Source organism: Anser cygnoides, chromosome Z, assembly GCF_040182565.1.
Source record: "Anser cygnoides isolate HZ-2024a breed goose chromosome Z, Taihu_goose_T2T_genome, whole genome shotgun sequence".
Taxonomy (NCBI): Eukaryota; Metazoa; Chordata; class Aves; order Anseriformes; family Anatidae; genus Anser; species Anser cygnoides.
This window is the reverse complement of record NC_089912.1, coordinates 65,073,623-65,086,887: the sequence shown is the minus strand read 5'-3', so window position 1 is coordinate 65,086,887 and position 13,265 is coordinate 65,073,623. Positions and strand designations below refer to the sequence as shown.

The 13,265-nt window shown below is 36.8% G+C and overlaps 2 protein-coding genes across 2 annotated transcripts in view; one reads left to right on the top strand and one right to left on the bottom strand.

Moving 5' to 3' along the window:
• SUB1 (SUB1 regulator of transcription) overlaps positions 1–13,265 on the bottom strand; it is a 376,115-nt gene that overhangs the window by 82,545 nt on the left and 280,305 nt on the right. The gene's annotated exons all lie outside the window — the stretch shown is intronic.
• MTMR12 (myotubularin related protein 12) overlaps positions 1–13,265 on the top strand; it is a 33,039-nt gene that overhangs the window by 9,090 nt on the left and 10,684 nt on the right. The window contains exons 3-10 of the mRNA XM_048052292.2: positions 88–227; positions 2,037–2,109; positions 3,313–3,443; positions 4,060–4,153; positions 6,272–6,395; positions 7,528–7,603; positions 8,792–8,898; positions 11,107–11,231. Of these exons, the coding sequence (XP_047908249.1) occupies positions 88–227; positions 2,037–2,109; positions 3,313–3,443; positions 4,060–4,153; positions 6,272–6,395; positions 7,528–7,603; positions 8,792–8,898; positions 11,107–11,231 (870 nt within the window). The remainder of the gene's footprint in view (positions 1–87; positions 228–2,036; positions 2,110–3,312; positions 3,444–4,059; positions 4,154–6,271; positions 6,396–7,527; positions 7,604–8,791; positions 8,899–11,106; positions 11,232–13,265) is intronic.

Below are 13,265 nucleotides of genomic sequence, written 5' to 3'. Positions count from 1 at the left end.
GAAGCTGTTGGGAAGTAAATACTTAGTTTAAGATAACTGACATACCATTATTTCAACTAATGTTACAAGTTTGTTTGTTTTATACAGGTGAACTGCTGCTATGTGAGGCGAGCACAGTATACAAGTACATACAAGAAGATGGGTCAAATCGTGGCACCTATGGGAAACTTGTATGCACAAACTTCAAGATTGCTTTCCTTGATGATGATTCTGCTTCAGATGATAATGTAGGAAGACAAGTCTTCTCGTTATGACCAAACAGGCTCTGAAGAAGTATAGTGTTTCTTTGACTAAATAATCTTACCTTTCCTTTATATAAGAACACAGACTGAATATAGATTTATGGAAAGTGTTTTTTTAATGGCCACAAGCTCATGTGCACTATCTGGTCCATACATACCTTTCCCCAAGCTCTAATGACTATTTCAGTGAAAATATTTTAAGTCTATATGTGGACACTTACAGTTAGATGTGGTTCATAATTCTTTTTATCTTGTGAATTGGTAATTATGTAAAGCTTAAGTTAAAAGAATGAATTGGTTTGAAAGCTAAATCTGTAGTTAGTTTTAAACTTGATTTCTGACTGCTGATCTAGTTGCAATCGTAGAAGTGTCAAAATGTTGTTAGACATGTTAGAAATTTCAAACATTTCTACTGTTGTATAACATCAGACTTAAATTTGGGCTACATCTGCAGAACCATTTTAGGGTTACACAAGACCGAGTGGGCTGATAGGCAATGGAAATGCTCCAGATAAATGTTTGCTGTGTGGCTCTGTGTTATTCCAGAGTCAGGTGTCAACTGCAAAGACTTCAAGCTGACAAACACTAGAAAAGCTAAAAAGTCCCCAGTTTTTAGAAATGAGTCTAGTTTACTTTTTTTAGATGCCCAAACTGACGTTATCACTCCTTTTTGTCAAAGAGGTGTGGTAATGCCACACTTCTGTGGATGTGCTAGAGCATGTAAAGCTCTATGAAACTTATATGAACATCATACAGGTGTTACAAGTGGAGAAGCTAGTAATGGTTCTCAAGAGTGCAGGATGACTTTGAAAGTGAACAAGAATACAGTTTGGCATGTTGATTATAGTCAGAAACTTCTCAGGGTAAAATTCCAGGGAGTTCAATGCTGAAAACAAAAGCTTCTGCAGCAAAATAAAGATTTTCGGACAGCCTGGAATTAATTTGGACAAAGCTTCAGAGCCCTTTTCCCAGATCACATGAGGTGTATTTTAAACCTTGTAGTGACCTTGCTAATTTGTTCTATCACCAGCTTGTTAAATCCTAGTTTTATAGCATGCTGAGGTCAACTATATTTCTCTCAGTGGAAGTTTGGTGTTAGTCACTTGATACATAGTAGTGCAGACCTGGATGTCATTTGAATGAGATTGGCTGTTCACAGCCATCTTCATGTAAAATGTAATTTGCCGATGTAGTGTACCATAAGCCTTCTGGTAGTAGTAGTTAACATAAATGTTTAATTGTGGCTTTACTTTTAACCATATCCTTTTTTAAGCTCTGAATTCATGCTATAGGTGAAGGGAGCCTGACAGAGAATTGAGTTGTCTTTATTTTGCCCGGTGATAAATCTGACTCTTAGATTGGAATATGTAACTCAAGAAGACGTGGGATACTTATTCTCTTAAGACACTATTTCCTGCCAGGTTCCCACAGCAAGGAAATTTTTCATAAAAAGGGCTTGGATTACATCAAGTTACTGTATTTCCTGTTTACTGCAATGATTCTAGTTTAAAAAGTGACCCTTAATAGAAATGCATAGTTTGAAGTTATTTGAAAAGCAATAACTATCTACATTGCAGGCCTAGTTAAGACGTAATCAAACTGGATCTGCAGTTTATAAATTATGCCTATATAACATGCATCTGTTTGTAATTTAATAACTGTTCAGTGTTCTCCCTTGCATAGCTTATAAAAATAAGAGTAAAACTGATACTAAAATGTACCAAATACATGCTTCACTTGTAAGAAGGTGCTACTGTTTAGTGTGAGATTTCTGAGATTTTTTTCATGTTCTAGGAGTCACAATTTAAGAATAAGATCATAGGAGAAAATGACATAACCCTGCAATGTGTAGATCAAATCTATGGAGGTAGGTCAGCTCTTAATTTAACATGTGTCACACTTCTAAATGCATTCTTATGCCAGTGTTCTTGTTACATACCCATACCTGTTTTAGAAAATGGGTAGAGTTCTTGCTTTTGAAACTAGGCTTGGACAGTCTGTAAAGAGCAACTGCATTTGTTAATTGATGAAATGGCAGATGAGATCTGTCAGAGAATACAGGTTGATCTGTGAAGCTTATCCAGTCTACATTTTGATTACTTATCTTGCTGAGACATACAAAACAGTTCCTTCAAAATGCTGCGATTCATGCTGTACAAACTCTCTGGTTAAGATAGGCGTACAAGTATCTTATTCCAGTGCACCAACTATTTCCTATAAATACAGAGATACTAACTTCATTTAAGCAATAGTACTGCAGAGCAGCACAGGTGACAAATTCCTCAAGAATACCTCTTGTTTGTCTAAGGGATCTTTGTTTCATGAGATTCTTGTTGTCTTCAAGATATGGAAGATGGTAGAAAATGAATTTTTACTTTACAAGCCAAATGAAATGGACTTGGTGTTTTGCAGCAGGGCCTACAGGTGTGCCTGTATTGCTTTCTTTTTAAAAGAAGAGTACACAAGAGTGAGGCTGATAGTTTGTAAGCAGTAGGGAAATTTTTATTGAGTAGCCTGACTTTGGGCTGGTGTTCAGAGTATTTATGTATGTTGATGTGAATTGGTGAAGGAATAGGCTAGGGAGAATATTGAAGCATGGTTGTGAGACACTATTTGGTTTCCTTTCCAGTGGCCTATCTGGCAGTACTTGAAGATGTGAAATGGTACATTCTCAAACAGAACTGAACAAAGGGTTGTTTTCAAGGCTTTATGATGGCTTAAAAAAAATAATTATTTTAAGGAACTTACTACAGGCAGTTGCCTGGGGACTCTTTTTGTCAAAACTACTAAATTATTCCTTGTGCGTATCAAAACTTTTAACTTACTGTGCAGCCAGAATGTGAACAGAGGTAATCACTGAGTAGCTGGCTTACTCTTAAGTTCAGTTTCTATCTTATAGTGAGTAGCTTGAGTGGGTTTATTTAAAAAAAAGTTGAGTGTCAGCACAACAGCTTGCAATACTGTTATAGGGTGCTTATTTTGACTTGGGCTTGAATTTTGAGATGTCAAGCAGGGATAGTTTTATCAAATAATGACAAAATTTTTTGATATTTACTTCTTAATTCTGTAGTTTATGATGAGAAAAAGAAACTTCTAACTGGACAACTGAGAAAATACCCAGAGAAGCTAATTATCTACTGTAAAGACCTTAGAGTATTTAATTTCTGCCTGAGATACACAAAAGAAGAGGAAGTAAAAAGAGTAAGTATAGTAACTTCATTTGTTTTTCCTCTTTTCAGGCTTGCTGTTGGGTGTTGGTTTCTTCACTGGGGATGAGAGAAGGATATGGTGTACTGTGAGAGATCCCTTTAATTTGAAGTGCTTTCTGAGAGAGTAAAAGACTTCGGTATTTTTTTAAACTAACCTTATTAAGTAACGTATAACAATTAAAAACCATGTGCACTGGCTCTTTGAAGAAAAGTGGAGTTTGAGAGTATTACATATAATTAGCTTCAGCTTAGGCAAACTTGCTATTCTGTGTTTTCAGGATATTTTACTACATTATGAACTTCAGCCTTGCTCATATGGAAGCAGTTATTTTTCTGATAATTTGAATTCTTTTGAGTTAATCTCCAAACTAGGAGTCTTTCTAGCTTTAAATAATAAGAGTCATTTAACATGTATAATGCTTCTCATGGATTCAGGTAAGTATATTGCTCTGCAGACAGTGGAGAAGGCTTTCCAAAAGCTACTTTTCAGCTGTTGGGGATAGAACCCATGGAACGCTTTTTAAAACATGGGAGAGAGGATTAAAAAATGATGTTGTTTACACTGTTTTATTAGTCTGTTTGGGTGTTAATTTTTGGTCCTTTCCTAGATTGTCAGTGGCATAATTCATCATAGCCAGACTCCTAAGCTGCTTAAACGCTTGTTTTTGTTCTCTTATGCATCAGCTGCCCCAAATAACTCAGGTAAATGTTTTTATATTTTTAGGTTGTATTTGTTGCATGCTATTAGTTCCTTAAGCAGTCTGGGACACTTAATAGCTGAGTATGCACTTGCCTTATAACTGTCTGGTTAGCAGTTTGCTTCTGAAGATTCTAACAATGCATGATGAGAAAAATGACTTATTGATTAAAAATATCTAAATAATCTACAATTGATCTTCGTGTAGTTGCACAGAAAGAAATTTTCCAAGTAAGAGTAATGTGTGGATTGAAAACTAACTGTTCAGTATATGCAAATGATTCTCATGTGCTTCTGCCCAGAGTAGTCTCATCTAGAAAATATTTTGCTTAATTTATTATGGTGTTCTGTACCATTGCAGTGAACCAAACTTCCTGCTCTTAATTTTTAAATTATTAGAGTTGCAGTGGCAACTGACAGAAGGAATTTCCCCTTTTTGCTCTTCCTACAAGCAATCTGCTTCTCCCAGACACCTACAAAAAAGTATAGGTTTGCATAATGAGGTTTGAGCAGTTGTCTGACTTCCTCCTTATCTCATAGCTAACTTATTACATAACCTTGCCACTTGATCAAACTTCGCTGAATAATATAGTAAGCTGAAAAGTTTAACATAAACAGTTGTTAGTGCATTCTCTAGCATTTCATAGTTTTGACTTCACCTGACGTAATAGTGCATTTTTGAGTTAAGAACCTGATTCTTGGTGCACCAGGAACACCTGCCCCTTCTGCAGAAGGATGTTTTGATGTGCCTGTGGTGTTAGAAGGACATTTATCAAAATATTTCATGATTACAAACAGTTGAGGTTAAGTGAAAACTGGAAATCAGCTAGCTGTGTGCATGCCTATCTCTTCCTCCCACTTGCCCTGCACCCCTCAGACTCAACTGGGTCAGGTTTTCCAGGGCCACATCCATTTGGATTTTGAATATATCCAAGGATATATTCATTCCACAACACTTCTGGGCAAACTGTTTCATTATTTGACCATTCTCATAGCAAATAAGTTTCCTCTTACATTTAAATGGAATATGCTGTATCTTAACTTGTGTATGCTGCTGTTTGTCATGTCACTACGTACCTCTGAGAGTCTAGCTCCATCTTCTTTACTCCCTGCTTCCTTCATTCATTCTTAATCAGGAGTTTATATACACTGAGATCCCATACAGCCTTTTCCTCCAAGCCCGACTGATCCCAGCATTCAGCTCTCATATCTGGTGCTTCAGCAAGCCCTTATTGGGACTTTGCTGGACTTGGTTCAGCATGCCTGTGCCTGTCTTGTACTGGGGAGCCCAGCACTGATACAGCATTCCAGCCATGGTTTCACCTGTGCTGAATTGAGAAAAAATCCATGCCTCACTCAGCCCATATGCATCGGTTTTCCTAATGCAGCCCAAGAATATGTTGGCTTTCTTTGCTGCAAGGGTATGTTACTGGCTCAGGTAGTTTTTGAGGCTTCAGCTGCAACTGGTATTCAGTTGGAACTACAAACATCAGGAGGATTGTAAGTTTTTCCAGGTAGAGACTAAGCAAATGTGGAAGAAGCTTAATCTTTTATAGCAACATTAAAGTGTTGTATCAGAATTCCCTCATAATTTCACAGCTGTCTTCAGTAATAAATGCATACTTCTCATTCTTTAAAAATTGAGTTTCGCATGTCTAGTGGTATGACTCTTCAAATCTTAACTTGTCTCCTGCAGCTTGTACTGTTCTGTTTCCAGCTGTAGATTTTTCATCTGCTTTACCTTCTTACAGTAAAAAGTTTCAACTTGCCATCATGTCTTCCATGGAAACTGTAGCTCTGCTTGGTATTTGTTAGCTCTTTCAGTGTTGCTTGATGCTTAATTATGACCACTGTCTAAGATGATTGGCATTGCTCCATAAGTTGTGGCTTGTAATTAAGATCTGTGGCAAAATCAGCCTGCTGTTGTAACTGCTGCTGATGTGGCTAAATGGAAATACGGAGAAAATCTTGGTTGAATTAACTGAGTCTAACTGCTGTAATCAATTTTTCCGTTCTTATCAAATGCCTGAAATGTTGTCTTCAGTGGGAACTCCTCTTTTTGATTAAAGAATGAGCATTAAACGAAATGCAATATCTGAATTCTCATAATTGATGTCTAATAGATGGAAGAAACCAAACAGTCATGTTTGATACTCTTGAGGACTGGCGCGCTGAGTTGGAGCGAACCAAAGGGAACGTGCAATACAAAGTGGTGACTACCAATGAAGGCTACAGAGTTTCTGAAAAGTAAGCTTCCCTGTCTGATGACCTTGTATATATACATCTCATTAATACTTGTAAAAATTAATGCTCATCATCAAGAGGTAGCATTATACAATTTTATAGGATCTGTTTTCAGTTTTGATTTGGGACCCCAGGTCATTTTGCAGAACCCTGAACTTCGGTGTTAGGTCGGGCTTAATCTGTCAAGTTTTGAATATCTTCAGGGGTGAAGAATACCACTTTAATGTGGAATAGAAAATCTGTACATCTAGTACCTACACTTATCAGTCAAGATGATGCTATCAGTCTTATGTCTTTACTTTGGTAAGACTTAAGTTAACATGCAATTGAAGTTTCTTATTGTTTTAGTTGGGGAGAAAAAATAGTTATCTTAAGTAACTGGTCTGAAGTATATCTGCAAATGTGCTAGTGGAAATTAACTTGCATCTCCTGTAGTGGAAGGTTAAAGATGTGGTCATCTGCCAGTTTTGCTAGGGAGTATCTGTGGGTGATTCCTTGATTCCTTTGAGATCTATACAATACTTTGCATATTACTGTTCAATAGTCAAATCCTGAAAAGCTTCACAGACCTTGGAAACAAAGACCAATTTTCAAAGTAGAGCTAAATCTTATTTGTTCATTCTGGAGCGGTCTTGAGACCCAAACTAGGGTAAAGTATGTATCATTACCTCTGTGGCCCTTAACATAAAAGTGCTGTCTGATGCTGGAAATTTGTAATATATTAAATGACATCCTTGAATTGTGATGAAAACAGGTTACAAGAAATAAAAATGGAAGTAGTTATCTGGCATTACAATGGTATCTTTGAAATGTCGAAGAGTGAGGGAGCCAAGGCAGTCTTAATGATCAGTTTTGGATGCTACAATTAAATGTAGGAGTTAATTGCAGCATTGTAAAGGCAGGGTAGTGTTGCACTGAAAACAATGAACATCTCAAGGTTGGAAGAGAATACATTATCCAGCTGAATATAAAGCAAGGGTGTTGAGGACAATATAATTATCTAGTTAAAACTTTTCTAGTTGTAAGAGTGAATAGGTAATTAGCATGTGGGGTAGAGCACTTGCTGTTACTAAAAGGAGTTTGGAGATGTTCCTTTTTGAGTTCTCAAGTGCAAGAAACTTTTTTGTCATCTTAGGTTACCTCTATATTTTGTCGTTCCGATATGTGTTTCTGAAGAGAGTATCTTGAAGTATGAAGGCAGAGGCATTCCTGTAAGTATATTTGCATGGCTTCTACTGAGAAGACAATTCAACTAATGTTTTAGATGTTACTGCATATTATTTTGGAACTTGTTTTTAACAGGCCACGTTTAGAGTACTTAGTCTCTAGAAGGGAAAATAGGTTTTGGAAGGAGAGGCACACAGTATTCTGTATTCCCCTAAACAGTGTAGAACAAAACATATAGTCTGCTTCAATTCAAAGCACCGTGTACTTAAATAAAATGCTTGATGTCCTATATTCCGCACATACTACTAATTGTATTTCCATCAGCCTGTTTTTCATGAGACTGAGTACTGGCGGACATCTAGCTGAGACAGGATGTAGGGCTTGAAATGCTCTTTGGATATTGAGGTGAAGACCATGCATGTTCAGGTAGAGTTGAATACCTCCAATACGCTTCGGTACTGATAAGTAGTATGGCTGTAATGATGCAGCATTTTTTGCTAGTGTAAATTGGTAGCACATAACTCTTAACTTCCCAATTTGGCTTTTGTAATATTTCTTATGAAAAGGATACTGACTCCTAATTTCACATTGAGTTTAAAGATCAATTTAAGAGGTTCAAGCAGGAGGTGTGACTCAAATTGTTTAAAGGAAATAAGAAACTTTGAGAACTGACTTGCTATAGGGAAAGTCTGCAACAACGCAGTTTGTTTCAGTTGTGGAGTTTGATAACCATGTTTCGTGTGCCTAGGTGACTTTTCATGCGCAGTTCATGTGGAAAGACATGACAGTATCTATTGAGTTATCTCAAGGCTGAACTGTAAGAAAATACCGTCTGTGTGGAGAAACTGATGACTAGTATGAGTTAGTTACAAGAGCCATCTTTAGCATATCTTCCAAAATAATTTGGCCATAGCCATTTTGATCCATTTTTCACTTGTGAGCACAGTTGAGAAAGCAATGTTTTGATATAATCTTACATCTTATGTATACTTATTTTTTCCTATGCTTGTATAAAGCTTAACTTAAAATTTCGAAGTGATAATGCAGTGTACTGAGGCATATAGTTGGGGTGCAAATGTAGGAGTGTGCTATTACTGATGGATTCACTGAATGCACCAAACACTCAAAGCACAGCATAAAGAAATGTCTTGTAATGACTCAGTCACTCAGGCAACTATTTTGTACAGGACAGTTTACCAACTTTTATCTACCTGGTAAATGTCTTTCTGCAGATTTGGTGTTGGTCTTGCCATAACGGTGCAGCTCTTCTCAAAATGTCTGCATTTCCCAAAGAACAGGATGACAGTACTTCACAAATGCAAAAAGCCTTCTTGGATGGGTCAGTAATAGCTATTCTGTCCACAACACTTTGCTTGGTATGGACCTTGCTTCTCTTTTTCCATATATGCTATATCTTTAAGCTTGCACGCATCAGGAAACAAGTTCTAGATCTAAAAGTAGTTCTCTCGAGTGGAGTGCGTTTAAGCCCTTGGCCTAACAGCATCATTGGTCAGTTGTGCTGGACTGTAACATCACTGAAGGCTTACTTGCCTATATATACATACATATATATACACACACCAGAAGAATCTCTGTACGAATGGGCTTCTTAAATAAAGCAGCACCAAATTCTTTAGGTCTTAAGTACAGTGAAAGTATCATGAACTGATAGGCCTACTTGTGTTTGCAAGTAAGTGAAATTCAGACTCTTTGTATCCAAACTTGAATTTGCAAGCTGAGGTTTTAATTCTTTTGTAAACTCAGCTGTCCTTTCAACTAGATTCTTACTCTTAGGTAACTTTAGATAAAGTGACCCAGAATGGCTGAGACAATTTATTGGTTCACATTTGCTACTTTGATTATGTGGTGGCAAGACAGTACTTTGTTTCAGCCAAGTTAGTGAGCTGATTTTACTCAGCAGTTTCAAAAATGCCAAACATAACATAAATCCTTTTAAGAGCACAGTTCCCTGTCTGGGAGTTACAGTAGTGACTTAGTGCTCTTTTTTCCTTGGCTGTGTTTTTGTAACTTGGGTCCAGGAGAGAACTCTATTAGGAGCAAGCTATAAGATCAGGTCGGTACATACAGTTTGTAATTCTTTACTACTTGCTTCTTCATAGATGGAGAGCCTGTTGATCATACAGAATTAACAGATGGTAACTTGATTAGGCTCTTAAACCTCTTTTTGTTTTTAAAATTATTCTTGCAAGGGCTTTTGACCCATCCTGCAGATTCTTCAGCATTTTGCTCTGAAATGGGGAAGTTTACTTGTCTTGTGTCTCTTCTTAATGCTATTTCAAAATGTGAAAGTAAAACTAGCAGTAAGCTCTAACAATGTATAACTGATATTCTGATCTCTTGTCTGTGGCCATCTGAACTTGTGAGAGGTATTGTTGCATGTATTTTTTGCTGTGGAGTGCAGGTGGTTAACCACTAATATTTAAATATATATATATGTTGTCCATAAGGGTGTGTTAAGCCATTGTGATGAGTATCTGAACTCAACCACACAGCAGATGTGTACTATTAACAGCTTCTTTTATTGAAATGGTTTGTTTAGTACCAGATCTTCTGCCAGAAATTAATTGTCAATTATGATACTATTTCCAAATTGAAATGATTGTTTTTGCTCGATTCTCTTTTGATCTGATGCATCTTCCAGTAGGTATAATGATCTGCATTCTCACATGGACTCCTGTGGTTCTTACTTAAAGTAGGGTCCTGTTCTACAATAAACAGGAAACTAGATACTCTCTTGTGTACTGGCCAAGTGTCTGCAAAGCTTTGCTTCTGAAGTATAGGCTGGAGTAGCTCTTCCAAATATTGACAATAAAAAGTCAGCCCAACAACAGAGATATTTACTAATATATCTGTTCAAGTACAGTACTCATAGACAACCTCTGGAGTCTGAATGAGAGGTTATTCTGGATCCAAATCAAAGCTTTATATGACCTAGCATTTTTGTCCCTTCCTAGGGGAAAAATGCAGATATGTAAGGAAGTATAAGGCAGGTATACTGTCCTGAATCAAAACAATTAAAACAACTTCTTTTATTCACATGTTTCATGAGCAGACCTGGCAGTTAAGTGCCAGAATGCAACTTGGTAAAAGTCGGTAATAATAAGTGTCTACTGGGAGACTTGTGTGTTTCTATCCATCTGGTCTTTCTGGATTTACTTCTGTATAGCCTGCTATTAAAATAATTTCAGTGCCTGGCCTGTAGTGAAGACTGCCTACTAAGGAAGCAGTAATAAAAGTCAAGTATTCTTTGTAATATTCATAAAATTGCACAAATATGCATGAACATCACTTTGTGTAAGAGGTCAGAGCAGCAAAACCTGTCCTAAGCTTGTAGGCAGTATTGTCATAAGCTTCCAGCCAGTATTTAGATATGTATGGAGGCCATTAACTCTTCTGGGTGTGTATCTCTTAGTCTTAACAGCTGTTTCCCAAACCATACCTATTAACTTTGTCTTCAGTGGTGGTAGTTGGTGCATGGTTTGACTTGTGAAGGAGAAGGCTTTAATTTCTTGATGATTTGATCTAGAATCTACAAGACAATTAGCAAACCTCCCTATGAACTCCTGAAGACAGATGACTTGTCAAGCAGCCTTCCATCTCTGCAAGATATCCAGACTGCATACACAAGATTTAAGCAGCTATTTCTGATAGGTAAGGCAAACTTTACTTGTTAGTCTCTAAAGTGACTGAGAAGCAAGGCATGACAATGCTGTTTCATGCCTAATGAATGTATTGCTTGTCTTGATTGGTGTCTGGCTTCTGATGGTGGTTAAAAGCAGACTTTTAAATATATAAATGAGAACTGCGCTTAGGACTGGCATACTAATGGAGATCTGTAGTACTTAGACTTAGTACCTGTAGCTAAGCAGTCACAGTATCTGAAAATCTTTTTTCAAGAGTGGCTATTATTGGAGTTTAAATGTTAGTTTGAATACATTAGCTGGATTGAAATTGATGTGAGAGACTTTCAATTTTCTCTGGTCCATTGAAATTGAGTGCTCAGTGTTAAGCTTTTTAATCCTTCGGGCTGTGTCAAGAGTTGAGAGTAAATGCTAATTAATTTTTCCCTTGCTTTTGTTGTAAACCAGTTACACTTCAAAATGTATGAAGCACGAGCCTGATTAAAATTCTGTCATTCTCTCTGTAGAGCTATACATAACTACTGTAAATAGCAAGTCCACTTGAAAGGGGTGGAAACTGGAGCCATGTGAAAGCGTAATCTAGGCTTTCAGGCTCTTTTCTGGGACTTCTTAACTATTTTGCTGCCATAAAACTACTTTGATCTCACATCCTAGCATAACAAAAGCTCCACACCAACTTGCAATTGTTCAAAATGTGCAATTGGACTGTCTTGGAAAAGTGGGTCTTTACAAGATAATGAGTGTAAGTGTTGCAATATCCTCTGGTGACATGCTGAACACTGGGGACAGTTCACTTAAAGCTATTGATGTTGGACATAAAGGAACTGATCATCGCTGAGGAACTGTATATTTGTAGTGTATCATACAGTATCTAAGTCCTGTTGATTTTATACATGGAATGTAACTGGTAAGTTGAAACTGATTGTGAATTAGCATGAATGGCTTGTGTTAAATTTGCAGTAAGCATTTTGGTGACACTGAAGAGAAGTCTAGGATATGAGGTATTTGGTGTTTGAGGTATTGGTTTATACTGAAGATATTTTTCTAGAATACACTGTCAAATTCACAGTGAATCCTTCATACTACTTAGGAGCTAAAAATAATTGCCTATATTTTCATGTAATTTCTAATACTTTGCCCTCTTATAGGAAAAAGGCCAAGGTTTGAATTTGAGTTGCTCAACATGTCACAAAACATTGCAAGTTAAAATAATGTAAGACTAGTACACTTACAACATTTAAAACAAAAGGAAATACGCATTCCATTTTATCACACAACTTTTAAATAAGTTTTGTTAGTAGACTACAGCTCACTGAATATAACATTAAGTACTAGGAGTCTGAGAACCATTCAGGCGAATTTTTGTGTATTACGATCTGACATGAATCATCTGCCTTAACATTGCCTTTCAAAATCTGAACACAGTAACCATTATTTTTGTTCAATGCATGCCTAATTAATTTGATTTCAATAACTTTCAATGTGGTTTTAAGCTTCCTGAATACATGCCCAATCTGAAGAGAATTTTGAAATTAAAAAAAATCCTTAGGAAAAGCTGAAACCAATAGTAGGTAGCTTCTTGAAAGAGGATTTTGATGGGAAAACTTGTATCTTTTTACATTTCAAATAAGGGGAACAATTTTGCAAGGACAAATAATAGTTCTGCTGGACTCATCACAAGTCTGTGTATGCCGTTTCTCTGCACACCTTTAACAAGAGTTTAAGTATATCAGTTCTCAAATCCTACTGAAGTATTTCTTTGCCCTTGAAGATGGGGAGAAGGGGAAAGCTTGTTTTTGCATTGTAATGTTGTTATGAAAATATTAAGAAAAATGCCACGATTAAGGGTAAAGCTAGCTGGAAGTGTTTTGTTCTGGCTTTTAAAAAGAAGTTCCTGTTTTGACTTGGAGATAACTTGGCTGGAGTGGAAGTGCCAGACTAAGCAATTGTTTACAGAGGCCTGCATTCAAGTAGTTGAGTCTAATCAGTGCAATGGAACAACAATAAACATACAACAAAGCACAACACCAAATTTAGCTACTCA